General features: G+C 37.3%; 1 protein-coding gene across 1 annotated transcript in view; it reads right to left on the reverse strand.

The window, feature by feature from the left end:
- Positions 1-23387, reverse strand: part of SLC38A6 (solute carrier family 38 member 6) — a 52462-nt gene that overhangs the window by 15792 nt on the left and 13283 nt on the right. The window contains 4 exon segments of the mRNA XM_074956414.1: positions 1729-1787; positions 2258-2340; positions 7444-7522; positions 23337-23376. Of these exon segments, the coding sequence (XP_074812515.1) occupies positions 1729-1787; positions 2258-2340; positions 7444-7522; positions 23337-23376 (261 nt within the window).

Here is a 23387-nt window from a genome sequence, read left to right on the forward strand (position 1 = left end):
GTCATGACAGAAATTAATACTGTGCAAACTACAACATGTATTTCAATGGTACATATCACCTGCTTCGAAGCAGTTAACTATGAAAACTAAATTGTATTTCATACAGCTTCCAGATTTTCAGAGTAGCAGTTTTAAAAAAAACAACAAAAAACCATCACCTTACATTTTTGCCTAACAGTATTATTTTTCTTTAAAAATACGTAATGGCATATGGCCTCACTTACTATTCTTTGTCGTTCCTAAGTTGTCATTTACAAACTAAGGCAGAAATGTGCAATTTTTACAGCTTCATAAGAAATGTAGTACCCTCCGCATCCCTGAAATACATAGGGTTTCCTAGCCACACACACAAGTTCTGGGCCTGGAACCAAAATGCTTTCTACCTCTGCAGTATCCACATGTGAATCTTGCTTATAGTTTATGTTAATCTCTTATGGTTCTATGCATACATTTCTTCTTCAAACCAAATTTTTTTTCAGATCTGTTCATTCATCGTAATGTCTTATTTCTGAAAACTGCACACATTTCCTTTTAAATGTAAAAGGACCACAGAATGCATTTTAAAACTCATTGCACCTACCTCAGCCCCAGATCTAACCAATAATTCTTGAGGGTGGTAACTTTTTTAAAACGTATTTTAGAGGGGAGGTCAAACACTGAGCTAATAATGGAAACTCATTTTCAGCCTTGTTAATTACGGAGAGGCTATTGTTGCTCCATAATACCAAGCTGAAGAAGATTACCTCCCAACCTCCCCATAAGAGCATTTCACTTCTTGACAGATCCCCTAAGGAGCTGTTTTGGTCAGCTTTGAAGTTTGGTTTTATCACACGGTTCAGTTCCTAATGGGTTGCCTTGCTCTCCTGGATGGCACGTTCTTTCGACTCATTTTCCACAATGTTTATCCTTTTATACAATAAGTCTGCTGTGCAAGTCAATGCAAGCCAGAGTAAAGCAGGGGGCATTTTGCCATGCTTCTAAACAGGACTCTTGTTTACATACCTTCTTGATCCTACTAAATATTACATTTATGCATTAGCAACTGTATATTCTCTTCAGTAAAAAGTAATGCAATTCTAAGGCACAATTCTCTTCCTAGGGCTGCATAACAGATCTCAGCTCCAATATTTGGTTCTGTTTCCTTTACAGAGCCCACAATTGGGGAATATCAGGGTCAAAAATCCCCCAAATGGCTCAGAGGAAAGAAGTTTTCCTTTCAGTTGCAAAGAAGGTGTTTGATGTATTAATGGAACTTGCCTAAGTTCTAGTTCTCTTGGATTCTTTTTGAGCAGTTTCACTTTGAACTGTCTCGCTTCATTCTACATGTAAATTTAATTTACTTGTAATATGACATTTTCTTCCTGTGCTAGTTACAGTAATAGTTAGAAGCTAAGAAAACAGAATTCCATTCCACAAGTAGGAAAATGAAGCATACATGCCAGTTTTCACTGCCATGTCAGCAAAACAAAAATATTGTTACATTTACCAGACCAAAATATAATTATTTTAAATCTTTTCACATGTTTTAAAGTTCATACATATTTTCATCTCTCTTCAGCAAAACACACTTATCCTGTCCAAAAAAGTGTATGCCGGGACACAGAGAAAACTCTTAGTTTTAGAGAGAACTTTAAAAAAAGAAGAAAAAAAAAAGGAGAGACTTATAAAAGCATTTAAACAATAAGAAAAATGTTAGCTAGATAAGCTGAGCACTGATTTTTAACTTACCACAAGAGCAAAGTACACCATAAAGAAAAATGATAAACTACTTGTATAGCCAAGAAAGCCTGTAAAATAACAGTAAAAATAAAAGGCAATTTATAAGAAAATTGATCCTAATGTACAGCTAAAGCTTTACATTTTAGGCATGTTTTCTATTACAGTGCTTGGTATCTGGGGCTTAAGACTCAGAATAACAACATTCCAACTGCCTGTCACAGATCATTTATGTAGTTTTGTAGGGCAGAATTAGAACGGGCTTACCACTAATGGCATGCTGTAAGTAAATGCAGCTCTTTAATGTTCTGCTGTAAAGATTTTATTTTAGTATGGCGTACAAAATACTATTGCAACCCAAGTAATAGGTTAACTAGGCAGGCCTGGAAGGCAGAACATGCTACAATAACTTAAATAGTCCCTACCATTACCAACCCCCTGCCAGCTAAAATAAATAAATAACCCATTAAGTTTTTTAAGTCCTCAGTTGTAATTGCTACTAAAATAGAATAATACTATCTTCTTTCCTTAAATTACTTACCAATTTTTGGAAGAAGTGCAAGAGGAAAAACAATGCAGACTGAAGTAATCAGTAACAGCACTCTGCCGTCAAGATACCATGACCTATTGAAAAAGTTAATTATAAATTGCACAAAGTTCAAAGGCCCTAAAATATACATATATTACTTTAGTAAACACTTATCTTGGACAAATAATCCTTAGGATAAAAATATGCTTTTTTAATTCAGTATGGCTAGATCATCATGCTCACTATAAGGATTTGTATTTTAAGCTCATATATATGGCTGTAGTGAAATTGAGTTCTCCAACGGTCAGAATACAGGAATGACTAACACTGTTGACAGTTTTCTGGTAGGCAAATACTTGCATTGAGATTGGTGGAAGAGGCCTGATTTACACAGCTATGATTACTTCTTAATAACCATGCAGTATGCAAAACCCTGAGCTCAGACAAAGTAGTGGATCACAGCACCGGGATTTCCAGGACCATGGTTAAATCAACATCTGTACAATATACCAGCTGCAATTTGATTGACTGGAACCACATCCATAGGACTAAAACGAAAGTGGCCACCTCAGCTTCCCACTCTTTTCCCTATCCTGTTTCTCCCACATGACCTTGGCTCATCTCCACCTCCATGATTCCCAACACACAAGCATACTTCATTAAAAAAAAAAAAATTATAATGATTTTTTTAAAGACCCTACTTCTCCCTTCTGCCCAAGTTTCAGTGAAAAACATGCTGATGGACGCAGGCAGAGGAAAGAAAACACCCTATATCCATCACACTCAGTTTTCAAATAATGTTTATGAGAAATGTACATTTTCTGAGGAGAAGAGAGAATATATTTATTTATTTATTGTGAGAGAAGTGGCCAGTCATTCCCTAGGGGGCACAGATACGAGAAAAGTAAAGGAGATAGAGGGGGTGAAAGAGCATCTCCTTTGTCATTTACATATATAGCATCGAAGAGGTACACAATGCTTTACAAAAATCAAAATTCATCCAAAAAGGTAGAGTCCCTTCTCCAAAGAACCTGAAGTCTTATGCTCCAATACGTCTGTTAGTCTATAAGGTGCTACAGGACTCTTTGCTGCTTTTATTAAAAACAGTAACAGAGGGTGCTCCCTGCTAACCTGGTAATAACCACCATATCCTTGACTGATAAATACCTTGCACATCAGCCTTCAGGTTTATTACCTATGAACACCTTGGCCTTTGGCCTCAGAGTTTGGGTAGTCCAGGATATGGTTAGCACTTCATACACAGGCAGTACCCGCAAGACATCATTTAAAAAAAGAAGCAGATGACCTGAGTTTCATAGAAAAAGTACTGTCACTTATATGGACAACTACCGGTCCTGTTTTTAAAAAAAGTGTTATGTATAGTGGGATAAAAAAGCCCAGAGCCAACAAGCTTATAGCATTGTTGCCAACTGGAGGTCATACTTCCAAGTCAAGTGACCATTTTGCTATGTATTGAAAATTTCTGTAGAAACACAGACTTCTTTTTTTTTTTTAAATGTATTGTTGCCTAGATGTGCTACAGCTTCAGTTACTTTCTAAGGAAACTTTGCTATTTGCAGCCCTTAGGAGCAGTGTCAGTTAACACCACACAGCCTAGACAACAGCAGAGCTCCAGCAGTAATAGCAGCAGCCATCTTGGCTAAATATAGGGCCAGTTTTCTCACTGTTTACAATTTGTCCCTCATATTTGCTTTAAAATGTTGTATTTACATAGTACTTTATTGAGGTCATTCCCTGAAAGTGTGCCCCCAATATATTTACATGTCATTTTAATTCACAGTTTGTCATAATTTGTTTCCCACAGGGTGGCTGACGAGCTTTAAAATTAATAGAGGGGGTTAAGTAAATGGACCATAAATGCTGCGCTAAGTGAGGGGTAAGCTGAAGTACCTTAGCTGCAGCATTTGTTTTAAGCCACATGACTGTCTAAACCAACAGCTAAACAATCAATAGATTATAGTACTTTAAACCACTGATGAGTTAGGAGGACAAAACTTTTTTGGTTAGCATGTACTAATCAATACTATTACGTTTGGAAAATGTGTTCTTGAAAAAACAAATAAGAAACCATATAAAATACCACTACAACATATGAAATACAAATCAGAAAAAAGAAAGTATTACAAAAAGATTCTTAAAGTGTTTTAGTTTGAAATATGGAAGTTATTTTTTATTAAAAATTAACAATGAAACATCAGCGATCAAACCACCCCCCAAGTTTTTCCATAAAGTATTATAGTATAAAAACATTTTCTCTCAAAATGAAAGTTTTTAGATTTCCTATAAAACTGGTTTGAGCTGTAACTTTACTCCTCTATGATAAAAATGTTCCAAGTATGAAATATGAAGTATAAGTTTTTAGCTGCACTGCAAATGTTTTGGCAAGCAGATGTTCTTTTTTTTCCATATTTTAACTAAAAACAGACATTTATAAATTGATTTAATTTCATTCCCAAATAGAACAGGACAAGACCATCATATGTTCTAAATTAGGTTCTTACTCTCAGTCCATATCAGTTATACAACACACAGGCAAGACAACTTAATTGCATCAATCATATCCTCCTGACAGGGTCATTAAATGTTAACAGAGAGCTCACAAATTACAACATTTTGACGCAGTCTGTGTTTTAAACTACGTTCATGTCATCATCAAAAAATATATGGAGTTCTTGTTATTCAGACTGATTGAAACATTTCTATTTACAATTAACAAGTGTGTATACTGTACTTTTTTTAAAAATATACAAAATAGGCATTAAGGCACATTGCAAACTATGGTCCTAAGCCTGGAAACACTTACACATGTGCTTAACTTCCTCAACAGAAAAATTTACATGCACACACATACTCTAAATACATTTCACACATACATATTTAGATCCTATACATGCATATAAAACTAATTTTTCACAAATAGTGATGTTTCAAGTGTGTGAATTTGCTAAACTAACTGAAGTACAAGACAAACCATGCACCAAAATGAAAGCATATCAGATGCCATATTGATTTAACAGAAACAAAACTGTCATGTAACCACATCTGGAAACAAATTTCCTACTATAATTAGTTAAATCAACCACCCAATATTGATGTCCCTTGCATATTTAAAGACTACCTTTAGGTTTGATATTCAATTACGTATTTTGGGTGCTTGATTATTTCCTACAATTTTACAAATTAACTACCAAAGAGGTATACATTAAGGTTTCAACAAATGGACAAAAGAAAATAAAAATATTAAAGGTTCTGCTCCAACATGACAATTCAGGCTGCTGTGTGAATTTTTTTTTTAAACAAAAGTTAAAAGTTATAGATGAAGCAAACAGGCTTTGGACATGCAGAAAAAAAACAAGGAAAAAAAGCCATAGTTCAGTGTATGCACTTTGATTGTGGCTTAATCAGTAATTTCAAAATACGCTTTTTAGATGGAACAGATTATGGGAATTCGATCATGCCCACAGAAGTCAGTGGAAAGATTCCCATTGACTTCAAATGGAAATGGATCAGACCAAAGGAACCCTCAGTGTGTTTCAGGTAAGATACATATTCTGGTAGCGTTCTCATTTTGAGCATATGAATTATTTACACGACAACCAGCAAAGTTTGGTGGAGTCTGTATCAGACAGAAATTTTGGCACATTAAGAAATACAACTCTTTCTTCTAGACTGTAAGGTCTTCAGACAGGGACTGTGTCACTATATATGCTTGTAAAGTGCCTAGCAGAATGGGACCACATTCCTGATTGGGGCCTCTAGATTCTACTGTTATATTAATGCCAATAATTATGAAACGATAATTAAAAGTTACTACGAACCTTATTACAAATTTTTGTTGGAATCAACTCTGCATGAACACAACCATTATTTAAAAGTAAAGTAAAAGTAAAAATATCAGACAATAAAGAATTTTTTCCACAACACTGACCCAATCAATTCAATATGCTTAATGTCACAGTGCTCAGAGAGGGCTTAAAATATCAGGTTGAAGGTGGAAGATGACATTAGTTACAATGTTAAAGACAACAATTACATCTTTTTTTTCAAGCTTATGGCAATATTTTCCAAATTAAAAGCAAACACAAAACACTACCATTTATACAGAGCTTTAATAGGTTAATGACTTCTATTATTTTGAAAAAAAATTAAGACTATCACAGACTGCTTTTTCCCTAAGTGACAGTTTTTAATTATAACCAACATAAAAGTATCAAACGGAAAGATGTAAATAAAGCAAAAATAACTTTTTTTTTTTAAGCAAGCACTACACCATTTATGTACTGTGTCTGTATCACTGGCATACACAGTGTCTCTCTGTTAGAGTTTGTATACTGAGCTTCAGCCCAGAGAAAAATGTTATAACGGAGTGAAAAAATCTCCGAAAATAAGAGTTTGCAAAACAGCCATAACACAACCTAAAACATATTGACATGAATGGTGACAGCACTGTAACAACCTAAATAAGATATTCTAATGCTGAAGCTGGAACGTTTTTCTTAGGAGAGCCAGTTTTCTTGTGATGGATCTGATTCAGATCTAAAGTACATTGCCTGCTATATACAACTATATAGCTGTACTTTCAAAGCATGATTTCTTTAATGGAAGCCAAGTTGGGGAATTATAAACCATGTTTGAAAACTTGGCATGTTTCTCAAGACAAGTCCAATTATTGAAGCAAGACAACAAATATTTAAATTTGAATGCCTGCTGGGTTTTGTATTGCGGTTTAACAATATGCAAAGTGATAACATGACAGCAGTTTAAACGTTTTGGTTTTTTCTGCCTTCTCCTTTCAAGCTCAGTTCTCACAAGATTCTTGCTCCCTAATATAGAAAAAGATTTTTTTTGGATGGAGTTTTGACTTCAAAGGCTGTAAAATCAAGCTCAGAAATTACAGGCCTAATTTCCTAGTTGGGAATAACTTCACTAAAATCTATGAAGTTAAAGCAATGTGAAATTTATGAGGGAAGAGAATCAGGCTCTATTTTCGTATGTGGATGAAGAACTCAAACATGCCAACAGCATTCTGTGTTCCAGGAACTCCTGTAAATCACTAATTTTTTTAGCATGTGAAATCAAAGGGAAATGTTGGTATCCATACTTTGAAACAGAGCTGAACTGCTTTTACAGGACTTGCTTTCTTCCATTATATAATGTTTGAAACATTTTTCTCTTACCCGCTGTCATTTCCACTTATGAATCCTGCAATTGCACCAGGCAGTTCAGATTTAACAATTAAAAGATAAGATGACATAGCTGTGAATAGAAATGGAACAGATTTAGTATTGGAATACTAGCATCTCTCATAATTACAATTAGCATGGCTTGACCAAAGTGGTTGGAACGTAACATCCCAGCTAGTTATTAGACTCAGTGGCACCATAGTCAAAATTAATGCTTTTTTTCATATACTTCCATTAGAAATATCTACAAATCCACATGCATTACACTCATTAACTAAAGCAGCAAAGAGATTACTACCACATGAGAATCTTGAAATAAGGAACATTTTCTAGGATACTACAGAAAGGTAGTATGAAACAAATTGGAGAAAAACCCATACAAGTTGGAAAAAAAGGAATTTCTTGCTAAGCTTTCATCCTTAAACTTGATCTACTACCGGTAGCCTGGCTGCAGCATGGTCTCTTCCCCCTTCTTTTATAAGTTAAAAAATATCTGTGGGGTACTAAATTATGAGAACAAATCATGAGAATTATTTATATTTAGAAAATATTTTAAATGATGTCCTTTGATTTTTTTTTTTAAATCAGTCAGTACGCTAATATCTAATACACATTGCAACAATTTAGGTAACTACAGGATTGATATATTTTTACAAATACAAAATTACTAATATTTCTGGTAATGAATTACAACAATGTAGTCAACTAGGACTTCAAAAGTTGTCCCTGTCCTGCATACCATGGCCACTAGGAATGTCATGGGAACAACAGAGACAGAACTCTGTTCCTCCTGCTTAAAAAGCACAGGACACTTTAGAGTCAAAGAAGAATCTCCATTAATTGTCAGCAGCATAGGAACTATGATACACAATTAAGCATTTACGATTCCGTTTAGATGAGGGCAATGATATAGATAAACATACAGTTAATCGTTACTCTCTGTAAAAAGACCTTGGGGGTAAACAAGAACTCTTACAACTTTCTTCACTATTACTCATTAATATATTACCTCATCTACAACCCATTGGCCTCTAGAAGAGGCTAATTCTCATGTTACTGTGTCTTCACTGTCTGTAAAGGTTTACATATAGTTCCAAGACCAACAGAAAATTACTCAGTGATTTGTTCAGTTTTACAGTAGCTTTAAGACACACCTAAAACTACCATGAAGGTAACCCCTCCACCCTTCAGAACTGAATGATTTTAGAAATTTGCTGAAAAAGCTTTAAATATTTTTAAAATCTGAAAAACATTTTTTGTATTTAATAAGATTAAAGTTTTAGTCCAGTATACTCAGTTATTTGGGGGTTTTTTTAATCAACTTAAGTTGAAACCAAATACAGCACATTTCTGAAAGCTGATTTTAAGATTAGACACAATAAAAAAAATTAAATAGACTGTTCCAATCTTTAAAAGTTAGTAATGACAGAAGCTGCAGCACTGAAACAGTTAATGGTAAATTCTGAAGAGAAGGAATGTGGTCTCTGTAAAGAAAGTGAAATGTATTAATACAAAGTGACATGTACCTACAGCAAGGTTAAATTAAAAACAGTTGCTAGGTCACTAAATAAGGAAATATTCACTTCTTTTTATTAAAAAACTCAGATTTTTCCAATCTAGAACTGTTTTTCCCTGTTGACACACAGCTGTTGATAAGGCCTGGTGAGAAATTGTATGCGGTGTCACCAATTTGATTCTTTTATTATGGAAATTAGATGGTATGTGCTATATAAGAATATGTATAAATTTAATGTAATTTTAAAAATATCAGTATTACAATAGGAAGAAGACAAAGAACTGAATTTTCTGATGCTAACGTATAGATACATTCATACATTATCCCCCCAAAAGGCAGATTTTAAAAACCACTGAAGTCGAGAAACAGTAACTTCCTTTAAATTACAATTCATCATTAACAGTCCCATCAGTCTTTCTCTTACTTGTACTATACAATTCATTCTATGTACACAGGTCTGAAGTTTCAGACATTTATCTCCTTCAGAAAGATTTTTTTAAAATCATAATTTCTATTGCAACTTAAACTGTAGAAAGCTTCAGATTAATGTCAAGTTTAGATTTCCTGCTAATACACGATGTCACTCTTCCCATACATTTCTATTAGCCTCTGGCTAACCATTTAATTGCTTATCCTTTGTTGTGTGCTTATCGCTTATCCTTTGTTGTATGCTTCCTGTTTGTTTTTCAAATTGGAGTCCTGTTTCATTGAATTTCACTCCCAAGAAGGGAGCTAAATCGTGCAACAAGAAACTTGCACGTGCTAAACATTTGTATGTATCTTTCTTACTTTCTGTACGTATACTAATACATATACTAATAAATAATCTAACAAGCTACTTCAGTTTTCTTGTCCAATTTATGTTCTTTTCCTTTTTTCTTTTCTCTAGGATATGAAGAAAATCAATGCTGAATGTACTGAGTATATTTATACCCTGAAGTTTACGTAAGATACGAATCTCTCTTTTGGCAACTCATGAGTAAACAGCACTGCACAGGATACCATGCTCTGTTCATTGTTTAAGAGGATAACTCAAGCTTCTTTTTCATATCAACAAATACAGTTACATATTTCACAGGAAGAACAGCACTTTGGTAGGTTGAGAAAACCCCAAAGTTTTAAATTAATCAATCGATCAAATATTTTTATTTAAATTAAATACAGGTTTTTTGTTTTTTTTTTTAAATGAACACACTTTAAATTTGAAATTGAAAACCTAAGTGTTAAGGCCTACATGTATTATAATCTATTAAAATCACGTAAATTAAATACCAAAAATAATATTACACAGTACATGTATTCTGCCAAGCTTTAAAGAAAGTCAAACCACTGAACTGCTGGAAATCACTGGCTAGGCATCTGGAACCCGAGTTTACTGAAATGCTAAACCAGCTTTTGACAGCAGTAGCTTCTTCATTTCAATTTATTCAACTAGTTAGGTTCAATGACTAGTTCATTCAAAGTTATGAAATCAACTGGGAACTGAAAAAAGCAGGAAAGCTTGTTTTCCTCTTCCAACCTATGAATAATAATTAGGTGTAAGAGGTTGAGATCTAATAGTTCTAAAATCTTGACAGATAGAGTGACCAGAAACAATTAATTTGATTCACTAACTACAGATGATACATCATTAAATCAGTTTTAAATGCAAAACATGTTTTGATAAACTTTGATAAGAAAAATGTGTGTGTTCACTACTTTTAAGGGAGTCATATATAATAAAAAAATCAAATGGTGGTTTTGTACATTTAATTGAATTCAAACAGTGCTTGACACAAATCACAAATAAAAAATTAATCTAGTAAATAAGAAATGCACCATTTACCATAACAAAACTGTAAAAGTTAAGAATTTGAATAAATATAAATGAAGCTATATAATTGCTTAAATAAATATGTATAATGTATCCTTATCAGCAAAAATGCACACCAAATTTAGTGTAGAGGCTCTATTTAGTTGCAAATCAACATATTTAACGGTTACCAACTAGTCAGAATCAACCTTTCTTTAGGAAAATAAAAAGTACAAATCCAAAACATAATTAAAACTGATGATTAAAGTCAGCAAAAAGGAAAACTTGATTTAAATCATGATTAAAATTAGTCATTTAAAATCACTTTGATTTAATACACCCTGCTTTAATATATTAAACAATATTGAAAAAAATAAAGAAACTAATCACGGATCCTTTGGAAAAAAACTACAAAAAGGTTAATTAAAGAAATCAGTTTGTTGAAACTAAAGAGGGAAAGCTTTCCACTGAGATGGGATGTAGCAGTTAAAAAAAAAAAGTCTAACAACAATTATTTTCTAGTAAGAAGAAAAAAAATAACTACAGTGTCCACTAGTTTTGTCCAGTGTCTACTAATAGAAGTAGGAGAGAAGGATAGAATCAAAACAGGTATCTTTGGCTACAAAGGAATGATTTTTGTGAGATTTCAAAAATGGCAGATGCAGACATAAAAACTTCAAGTTATACTGTAAAACTTAAATGCTACCTGCACTGGAGAGGACTTAGTGTATAAGGTCATCTCTCATAAGGGGAACAGATGAGTTGGTCATGAAGCTGAGCTGTTCTATGGCAATTGCAAAAGAATACGTCATAATCTCTGATTTGCCCCAATAGTAAGGAATTAACATTTTGTGTCATTTGGTTGAGTATTAAAACAGACACTTAAGGGGTCTAAAGAATTATCTATCACATACAAACAGTTACATTAAAAGAACATTAAGGTTGCAAAGTCAAGCACTCAAAAAATTAGTAAGTGCCAGAAGTAAGGCTGCCTGTGCAATCTGAGTTCAGCCCTCTTACGTATATATATGTATTAGGACAGTCTTGGCCAGTATCATGTAGGAAATGTGTGGCAGAGCCAAGGAGAGAATTCAACTCTCCTGAGTCCCAGTCTAGTGCCTTAAATATAAAAGAATGTCTGTTCTCTTCTTGCATACCCTTTGCTTCATTCGCTGTCCATCTTGTGCACTGAACGATGCCGAGGTCCTATGGAATAAATGGTACGTGACGACGTAACTAGAGACTGTAACATAATGCCGATGCACAAAGAGGCTGAACTACAGTTGCAGAGGCAACCTTAATTTGGGCATTTCCTATTGCTTGATTTAGCAACCTTAATGATCCTTTAATTTAACTTTTTGTACATAATTACTACTAGGAACTGGCTGATCAAGAAGAATTAACCAGAGTGAAACTTTATACCAACAACTCGACTTATGGAAATTTTGTAATTCAACATTCCATCAGGGAGAAAAATAACAATTCTCACCACCTTAAAGTTATCAGCCAATAGATTCACCACTGTCCTAAGAGCAACAAGTGATCACACTTACCGATATACAGAACTTATTAGCACATTGTGAAATGCTGATGTTGGCTGGCTAGTTTGCAGGATAGGATTTATAATGTATAACGTTAAGCTACTTTACACCAAGAGTTCTTCATTATGTAGCTGGAGGCATCACAACAGGTTAATACTAACTAGAAACACATATATAATAGAAATGCTGACTAATGCATTTATACTGTGCATTTATACTGTTTGGCACTCACCATATGAACCCAGATTTGAAAAACCATGGGGGGTGGGGTGGGGGGGGGAGAAGAAGAGAGAAAAATTGAGAAAAGTCCAATAAACGCACCACCAATCCTCTCAGGTAGTCCAACCTTAAGCCACCTAAATGGCTTTGCTTTTTGGTTCCCATAATACTAACTTCAGTTTCTTTTCATCATCCTATCCACAAACAAGGGATTTGCTGCCAAAGTCTAAAGTAGTGACTTGGGAGGATGTATATTCATATCCAAAGGGAACTGTTGACATGATTGTTCCTTTCTAATACTTGGGTTGGTGATACACCCTTTAAAAAAAAAAAAATCTCATGGTTGGAAAGAATGAACCTTATTCCCTCTGGCTACTTGTTCTCAATCAACTAGTTCAGTTTGTTACGTTATTACTAATACCTTGCATCTTTATAATGCCTCATGCAAAAAATCCCAAAGCACTTTACAAACTTTATACACAGGAGAGGAGTGAGGTGAGGAAGGGAAACAGACTTTGTAAAAACCCCTCTGTCCAGACACTGATCTCTTGGACAGAAGAGACGAGAGAACTGTGAAGTGGGAGATGGGGGACAGTAAGACAGCAGAGCAGTCTTGTCTTGTGGAACTGGGCAAATACCAGATCAATAAGGTGTCTCTTCACAGATTCCAGGCAGCACAGAAGATGGAAAGAAAAGTAACAATTGTATTCCCTTGCTAGAGAGAATCTGACCAATAAAGTCCTGTTCATTTCAAAACACTGAGAAGAAAGGTTAAAAACTAAAATAAGTGCGGGGGTAAACCAAGTTAAAAGTTACACTAGGCTAAAAAACAAAAAAACAGCCACCCTATCACTGAGAAACTGAGCTGGACTGCTCAGATGAAATTGGATCTTTCATAGAAACTAATGCGACAACAGATATTTGAACTTTTACATTTCCCTCTGTAGATAAAATGACCTTCTTAGCAATAGTCTGTTCTGACCCAATGGATGCAAGAGAAAGCGTCCATCTAAATAATGAGATGTCAGGAGATGGGAGTTGCGAATGCAAGTGAAACTGGAGAGTGGAATGCTGAATTTTTAGTAGGCAATTCTGTTTCATGGGGATTTGGAGTGGGGCTGAGGGAGAGGAACATTACAGTATCTCCATGGGCGGCACATCCAATAGGCTGGGGAAAGCTGTGCCTCCCCAAACAGCCCCATGTGGCCCAGCCTACACTCCTCCCCAAAGCCACCTCCTGCTCGCCCTTCCCCCTTGGTCCCAGCCCAGGTGGCAGGCTGCTCCTCTTCAGTGCTGCTGGGGCTTGGGTGGCCAGGACTTGGGGTGGCTGGGGCTGCCCTGTGCTCGGGGGCCAGGGAGGGAAGCGGGGATGGCTGGGGGCTGGCCTCCCCCAGCTAGCAGTTCACCCGCTGCCCATGAGTATCTCCATCTACCCATCTGAAAATCAAAATAATACTATAACCAAACTGCGAAGAGAAGAGGAGCAGAAGAAACGAAGTGTGAATGCTACCAAAAATCCATGAGCTACTTTGCCCCTCATACTGCATGAGGCATCTGTTTATCTTCAGAGGGGTAGCAGTGTTAGTCTGGAGCTGTAAAAGCGGCAGAGTGTCCTGTGGCACCTTGTAGACTAACAGACGTATTGGAGCATGAGCTTTTGATCCAACGAAGTGGGTATTCACCCACAAAAGCTCATGCTCCAATACGTCTGTTAGTCTACAAGGTGCCACAGGACTCTTTGCCGCTCTTCTGTTTATGTCAGTTTCTAAGGCAGGGGTTCTCAAAATGGGGGTCATGACCCCTCAGGGGTTGCGAGGGTATTACATGGGGGTCACGACCTGTCAGCTTCCACCCCAAGCCCCGCTTTGCCTCCAACATTTATAACAGTGTTTAATGTAAAAAATTGTGTTTTTAATTGGGGGGGGTGGGGGGTGGTCATACTCAGGGGCTTGCTGTGTGAAAGCAGTCATCAATACAAAAGTTTGAGAACCACTCTAAGGCATCCATCCCATGCATTAGGTATGTATAAAAATATTACACAATCAAAACAAAGTCTTGACGGCTCTCCCACTCAATATTTATGAAAAGAATATATTTCCTTTAGCAGAAATCTACAAAATCACTGGAGCTGCATGTATTTATTTTAAAACAGTACTAAAAAAACAAAACAAAACACAACACCACCACAGATTTAGTGCTTGTCTGAATGGGAAAGGTATACTGGTAGAAGGCAGGATGAATATAATCTGCTATAAATTATACCAATAGAACTTCCTGTGTGGACTATTTTATTCTGGCATGAGAGTCTTTTTCCGGTTTAGTTTATGTCACTTTGGAAGGGATTTGAATAAAGCTGAAAACAGCCACTCTGATTCTGGAATAAGAGCATCCACATATGGGAGTTATACTGGTGTAACTATGGTGGTTTAACTACAAATAGACCAATCTAACAGGAAAAATGTCTCATGTAGACAATCTCTAAATGTATTAAATCTGCAGATAGATATAAGAATTTTCTTCAGTCTTAATTTTTTCACTGTGTCAAAAATCCCCTAATTACATTCACTACATTATGAAAATACAGCATAAATTGTTCTTACTGGCCATCAATTGTTAATTTAGTATGGCAATTGATAAACCTGCCCTTATTTAAAGAAGCTCTACACTGGAAATCCTCAGTTTAAAAAAATAAGGCTAATTAGCTTTCAGGTCAAACACAAACGGCAGCATGCATTCCAGTTTGCTTAAAAACAGGATTTGATTTTCTGTATTTGGGGGAAGGTCAGTAACTTCTTAAAGGATTAACCAATCCAGTCTTTAGCAAAGAGATGGACTAGGTCTGCCCTTCCACTCTATGGGGGTGTTAATTTATTCAAATAGGTTGGTAGAATATGTACTCTGATGGGAGAGACAAGGATGCAATCCCTGATTTTCTCACTATATTTGCCATATTTAAATTCCTCCAGATTAGCACTTTTTAAACAAGACAAAATTCTATTTACAATACATTTTTAATTAAATGACAAATGAACTCTGAGCAGAATAAAAGGTAAGTTGCAAAGCAGAAAAATATGACTATCTTGATCATAGAAAACAACTGAAGTTTGAGTATTTTAATTTCACGGTGTAAAATATGCCACTTGAGCTTTGGCAGAAGCAAGATAATGCTGTAGTTTTATATATAAGTTACGTAAATTGCACTGTGTACAAATTCATCACTGGAGCTATAAGTATGTTTAACCAAGCTTATACAAGTTATAAATTCCTTCTTCCCTAATTTAGGCTCCCTCCAATTCTCCCACTGTCTTAACTGTAATAAATGTAAATCCAAGTAAAATCTAAAAAAGGCCCTCTCTTCAGCATAACCAGCCTAAGACTGCTAATTAGCAGCACTTAAAAAATACAAACAAAAACCCAACATCACAACTTCATGTTAGTGCTGTGCTCTGACTGGCCAGCAGATGGCGTTGAGAGCATTGCTGGAAAAGCACATTACCCACACCTCTACAAAACCCCCCAAAAAGTCTCTTATGCAGACCCTTTCCTAGATTTAGCTCTTTTTATACTTAAGAAAAGTCTGCCAAATATTGACTATTTTAATTGCAAAAAATCTCCTAAACAAAAAAGAAATCAAAATTTTAATATTCAGTAATGTATTCAACAGCATTTACTGAAATTTGCTACAGTTTAGTCGAATATCATGTGTTGTTCATTTTGTTGATCATATTAATAGACTGTAAAATGTAACTCACAAGAGAATAAAATGTCTGCGGTATCTGTAGAACGTCTGTTTAAAATGCATAGTATGCAAGCAAACAGCATAGCTCAAGATAGAGCTAGGCTTGCAGGATGCAAAACCACCACCATTGCTGCAGTTTCCTTTCCTGATACCCTTTGGTGTTCATCAATTTGTCTTTGCTTTTAGTTTAGAATCTGACTGGAAACAGTTTTTGATGTTTTCAAAGAGGAAATAATTTTGTACCTTTTGAGAGCCAGTTGACTGCAGGTAAATAATTTAACTTGTAGAAGGCACAACTGGAAACCATTATAAACTAACTAATATTCTTCAGCACTAGAATTTCTAAATCCTTGTAAAATGAAATTTTGCTTTCACATACGTTTGATTTGGGAAACTCAATTCCATGGAGCTGCAAATACTGATCATTTGGACACAACAAACAAAAAGCAGGCAAACTGATCTTTAACAAAAGAATTCCACTGTACACCTCAGACTGTTGTTGCAAAAGATCCCTGTGGAGATCATCTGTGTTCAACTGCAGTATTTAATTCCAGCTGCTACTGCATATAGTATCATTAAATTCATGTTCTCAAAATTTCCAATTTGTTTCTATCTATCAAAACTTCCAGGTTCCATGTGATCAGTCATACCTCCCTACAGCAATGATCTTCAGCTAGTGCCAGTCTTTAGCCTGGAGAAATATGCTGTAAAACTCCGCCCACATAATTCCTGCTTTAGACCTCAATGCTGAAGATTTGTTAGTGTTGGCAACAGATTGTGAAATGCTCTTGCGCAATACTTTATGATGTGTGTCTCCATTTTCCACAAATCTTGCTAAAATACTTCACTCTCCAACTTCATTCATTATATATGCTGTTATATCCCTACTGACACACACACTTTATTGCTGGAGAGGACAATTAATCGGAGGGTATTTTTTAAATGGGAAATCTTTGAGAGCTTTTCCTTGGGGAAGAATTCCTTCTCATTGTCCTGCCCCCTTCCATGGAGTAGCTGCCCAAAACCTGGCAGATCCTTCAGGATCTGGGGGAACCCACAGGATGCAGAACCCTGGCTCTGGCCCACTGCACCCCGCTCACTGCTACACAGACACACAACTCCATTGGAGCTTCAATAGCAGGGGCTCCCTCTAGATTCAGTTACTTCTGGAGAGGATTATGTAACAGAATAGATAAACATTGATGGGTTTTTTTAAATTAAAAAATTGATGTTTTAAAATGTCAAATCTGATTTTAATTTAAAATACATTTTTCTTTTAAAAATTAAACCCATTTAAAATGACAACCTTACTATACTCTATTAAAATCATTTAAATTAAATAAACATTCAAACAGTACATCTTTACTCCTGAAGTTTCAAAGAAAGTCATACCACTGACTCTCTTTGAACAGTCACTGAATAAGCACTGGAACCAGAGTTTGTTGAAGGGCTAAATCAGCTTTTGACAGTAGTAGCCTCTTCTGCAGGTGCAGAGAGAATATTTTCTTCTTTTCAGTTTATTCCACATCCCACTAGTTCAGTTCAACAACTAGTTCATTCAAAGTTTGAGAAACCTGTTGGGAGCTGAAAAAGCAGGAATGTTTATTTTCCTCTTCCAATCTAAGACTAAAAACAAGGTGTGATAGGAGGAGATCTAACAGTTCTAAAATCTTGAAGGTCATGGTGACTAGAAACCATCAGTTGACTTCATTAACTACAGATAATACTTCCTTTGTTTAATAAATCATTTTTATATGTAAAACACGGTTTGATTAACTTTTTTCCGTATGTGGCCAGCACATTTAATGTAATTGTATTTAACTAACAAAAACATTTTTAAAATGATGATTTTGCAGATTTTTAATTGAATTTCAATTTCCATCCAAATGCAGCTTGACACAAATCGTAAGTAAAAATATTAATCATCTAGAGAATAAGAAATGCATCTCAATATAATAAAAGTAGTAAAAATCAAGAATTGGAATAAATATATAATTGCTTAAATAATGTGTATTAGTATGGTTAGCAAAAAAAGGACCAAATCATACTGTAGCAGGGCTACTCACCTCCTGAGTGTCCCCTCATGGCCAGGAGTAGCTCTGTGGCACCCTGCCTCAGTATCCCCTCCTGGGTAACTGAAGGACTCCATACAGTCTTATCCTCTAATCCATCAACATGGTTTATTATCATGAACTGTTTTGAACTATGTTCTGGTAAAGTCCCAACACATATTCCATTTATCACCCAAGTGCAAACACCCAACACATCTTTGACCCTCAATGCCACATATACCACACACTGGCACCTTCAGCCATGGCCTCTTTGCCAGTCCTCTTCAGTCCCTCTGCCAGGACAGCCACCCCAGACCTTCCAACTGGAGTGCAACCCTGCTCTTCCCAGTGGAATCATCCACATGTTGGGAAATCATTCTTGCCAGAGGAGCATCTCTTAACTCCCTCTGGCCCTCTCACTGTTCCCTAAGGTTCAGCCTTTCAGTGCTGAGACATCAGTCTTGGCTCCAGGTTGGAAACAGCAGGCACCTGTTGCCTTCAGCCCTGGCTCGAGGAGAAACCCCTCTTGCTGCTCTCCTTGCCTTCAGCCTTCTCCCAGGAACCGCAGTCAGTCTCCCAGCTCTGGCAGCTCTCATCTGCCCCTCTCCCAACTGACTCATGTCTGTGTTCTAAGGTTACCTTCATTCATTGGCGCTCTCTCTTCTCTAGAGCTCAGATAACCTCTTTTAAGCCCCACTGAAGTGAGCTGAGGCAGCACAGGTACTGTCCCTGCTCCTCTTAAAAGGCCAGTGTCACCCTGTGACACATACTAACCAATGAGAATGAACCATCTTTTTCAAAATAACTAGGAAGTATAAATGCAGAACAAGATTAAAATCAATTATGTAAATCAAGATTTCCTGCTTGCTGATTTAAATCAAAATCAGTGATTTAAATCAAAATCAGTGATTTAAATCAATCCACCCTCTTATTAAGTGAATACAGCCTGGTGCTGTGGTAACCAAGAATCTTCCTTAGGACAAAATGATTTTTCCCCCCTCCTCTCACACACGCAGACTCAGAACTGCATGGAGAGCCCTTCAGCTAGGATGTGTGTAGATGGAATAGACAACAGACCTCCTCCCCCCTTTCAGCATGGCAGGCCTGAAATGTACACCTAGAGCAGAGGTGGGCAAACTATAGCCCACGGGCCACATCCGGCCCATGGGACCCTCAGGCCTGGCCCCTGAGCTCCTGGCCCGGGAGACTAGTCCCCGGCCCTTCCCCCGCTGTTCCCCGTCCCATGCAGCCTCAGCTCACTGCGCTGCCAGTGCTGTGCTCTGGGCAGGGGGGCTGCGAGCACCTGGGGCAGCGCAGCTGCAGAGCCCGGCCTGACCCAATGCTCTGTGCTGCACAGAGGCACGGCTGTAGCACTGCCAGCCACCGGTGCTCCAGGCAGCGCGGTAAGGGGGTGGGGGGTTGGATAGAGGGCAGGGGAGTTCGGGGTGGTGGTCAGGTGGCGGGGGTGTGGATAGGGGTCGGGGCCGTCAGAGAGCAGGGAATAGGGGGGTTGAATGGGGGCAGGAGTCCCAGAAGGGCAGTCAGGAAGGAGAGGAGGGGAGGGGTTGGATGGGGCGGTGGGGGGCAGTCAGGGGATAGGGAGAAGGGGTAGTTGGATGGGGCAGGGGTCCTGGGGTGGGGCAGTCAGGAATGAGAGGAGGGGTTGGATGGGGCGGTGGGGGGCAGTCAGGTGAGGGAGGTCCGGGGGCGGTCAGGGAGCAGGGGGTGGTGGATGGAGCAGGAGTCCCAGGGGGGCAGTCAGGGGGCGAGAAGCAGGAGGGGTAGGATAGGGGTCAGGGGCTGTGCCGGGCCACGCCTGGCTGTTGGGGGAGGCACAGCCTCTCCTAACCGGCCCTCCATACAATTTTGGAAACCCGATGTGGTCCTCAGGCCAAAAGGTTTGCCCGCCCCTGACCTAGAGGATCATTCCATGCATGGATCTCAGGAGGAGGTGGGAAGTGAGACAGTACAGGACATGGATAGGACAACATGATGATCTGGTATCATGCAACTTCCTATCTACAGCCTAATTCTGCAACCCCTTCTCATGCTAAGTAGCACTTATGTGAATAGTCCCACTGAAGTCAGTGGGACTATTTGAGTGAGTAACTATTACTAGTAGGAGTAAAGTTTTTAAAGACGATTATTCAATTAGACTTATAAATGTGGAAAAAAGAAAAATCATGTTTAAAAACTTTAGGGTGACAAATCCCAAGCCCTATCCCTAACTTTGAATTCCCTGGCTTCTGATTGCTTATGTCTCAACTTTAACTTTTAAAATGACTATTAAGGAAAAATTTTTTAAGGCTGATTGATCCAAATTTGAGTTACTATTCCTCTTCTTATAGCTGTTTGTAAAAACCAAGCAAGTTTTTCTTTTGTCAATGCTTCTTTGCACAGTAGTAAAGTCAGCATCCCCATATAAACAAACAAACCAGTGGGTATGTGCAATAAAGTTATTAAAAATAAGAAGTTTACTTTCAACTCTGCAAGATGTTTTTTGCTTTGGGTTTTTTTAAAAAAATATAACCATAAGAAAAAGGCTTTTTAAAGTTTATGAAAAAAAAACAAAAAAAAAATAACTAACCTAGAACACTAAAGGCATCCTTTTAAACATGGTTTAAAAAAAAAAAACGTTAAATAACGTCTCCACTCCAATTGAGTGTAAGTCACTTCCATATATTCTGGTTACTTTTAGAAATAATGAGACCACACTAAAAAATAATGCTTAGCCTACATTCTGAAAGTGCCAATAATCTTCTTGTAATGAGATTCCAAATGATACAATATTCCCAGCTCTGATGATGGAAAAGGTAAACTGAGAACATTTTATTTCTAGTCGTACTCTGAAATTTAAGACATTGATACAGCGTGAAAGACTATTGAAGGGTCATGGCTTTGCTGGATGCAAAGAAACAAGGGCGGGGGGATGGGACATCAAAGAAAGGGCTGAACATAAAGAAGTCCATACTGATAAGACTAGAGGCATCCCTTCAGGACAAACTAAACTCAAAGGCCTGACCTCTCTCACTGAGAAACCCATGGAAGGGGACCAAAAAGGCAAGAAAACTTCCCGTACCTTAATTCTCTCTTCAAGGGTCAAGAAGATGGAGTTTTGATTGGGAGAGGCCTCCTAATCCTGGAAATCTGTTAAATACTAGGAGAGCCAATTGTAAGGATGGCTCCTGACCACCGCACGGCTTCACTAGCTCCCACCTTTCCCCTGGCAGCACACTTCCAAAGGACCATGCTGCTATTGGCTGAGTCTCTTTGAGACAGTAGAAATAGCAGCTGCTGGGGAGGGAGGATTCATTGAGAGTGAAAACAAAGCTCCCACAGGATACCAGGAGATGGAGGAAGTGCCATGGAGGCTGCATTTCCCATCCCCACCTCCAGTTAGACAAGGCAGAGTGCCTCTTTATGCAAAGGGGGGGGGGTGCTTTTGGTCTAGCAACACTACATTGATTCAGTTAGGGAAAAATCGCCTATCCCTATCTGTGAAATGGGTTAATCTTTGCAAAGAACTTAAATGTATGAGGGCAGGAAATACGTGTACCACTCTCCTATACAAAAGATCTTTGCACTTAAATCCTGAGAACCAAAAGACAGAGGATTTGGAAAGTGACAGGCATTTTTAAATACTTGAAAGAATGCTTTCCAGTTGTGAAAGCTGCTCCTTGAATTAACCTGTTAAACAGAAATGAAATTCTTGGCAGAACAGGTCAAGATCCCTGGCAGAGAATTCCATTGCAGAAGATGGAATAAGCAGTTTGATAATATCCAACATGCAACAGCTTGGGCCTCTAGCATGACTAAACTGAGTTTTATTAAAAATGACACACAGAGAAGGTTATGAACTGTTATGGGGATGAAATAAGACTCAAATTTCCTTTGACCGAGTAGCCTTGTACTAGATCCCAGAGTCACCCGAACCTTCACTATGTATCCCCTCTTTGTCTAAAAGCATTTATTTAGTGGTCCAGTCAAATGGGAAAGGAAATTTAAAAATCTGTTCATAGCTACATAACATCCTCTAAAACCTGCATGAATAAATAATCTTTAGACCGTGGAATTAATGTGTTTGCTCCTGTCTGATATTAATTCCAGGATTTTTATAGCCATTTAAATTAAGTAGTTTCCATTACTAGCAATTTTAGTAAAGGCAGGCCAATCATAAAAGCAGTCACTTGGTCTACTTCTACGTCCATTTTGCAATAAGTCCAGGTACTCTGGTAATTACTGCTTGTTCTTTACAGACAGACACTGGAACACTGTTTCTCTGAGTCATTATAAATGACTGTCTGCATCCTCTTTCTTAATCTTTTTATTTTGTTTTCAGCACATTTCCTGCTTTCATCCAGGAGAAAGAATCCAGTTTAAACCTGAGCATTCCACAGCGGTCAGTCACTCTCTTCTAACTCTACCTTTTAAACCTACCTTCTTTTGGACTCTACTCTTAATATTTCTGTAAGTACTCCTACTTTATTCATATGCTGGTTGCTAATTGGGATTTACATGTTTATAACTATGTAATTGATTATTTTTATTTCAAGACAGTTATTTTATTAGGAAATGTACTAAGATGAGCAAAAAAGAACTACCGGTATATAGCTAGACTACGCAGCAGATGATAAAAAACTGATTAGAGTGAAAAATAGACCACATTATGAAGGATAATGTATACTCAACACAAAATCTCGAATTAACCAAAAATAGAGAAAAACTACCATTAAGCTAGCATACACAGCATTCTATGGTTCAGTAAATAGAAGCCACTAAAACAATTAAATTCAAAGGCAAACCTTTTATGTCTGCATTCATCACGTCATGGGTAGGAATTGCAGGGTAAAGAGCATGTGATGTGACAAAGTGTACCTACTGTAGCACTTGGGCATAACAAGATCTCATAAACCTTGCCCGTAAATTTCCTTTTTGTCAGTCTCTCTCACAAGTATAATTTTACCGAAATATAGCCTTTTGTGTTTATAAACACCCCAAAGCACACATACCCCACTATGAAATTTCTTACCTCCAATATTCTGAATAATTATCGTACTTCCCACAATAACCTATAAAAAAA

Source organism: Natator depressus, chromosome 6 (assembly GCF_965152275.1).
Source record: "Natator depressus isolate rNatDep1 chromosome 6, rNatDep2.hap1, whole genome shotgun sequence".
Taxonomy (NCBI): domain Eukaryota; kingdom Metazoa; phylum Chordata; order Testudines; family Cheloniidae; genus Natator; species Natator depressus.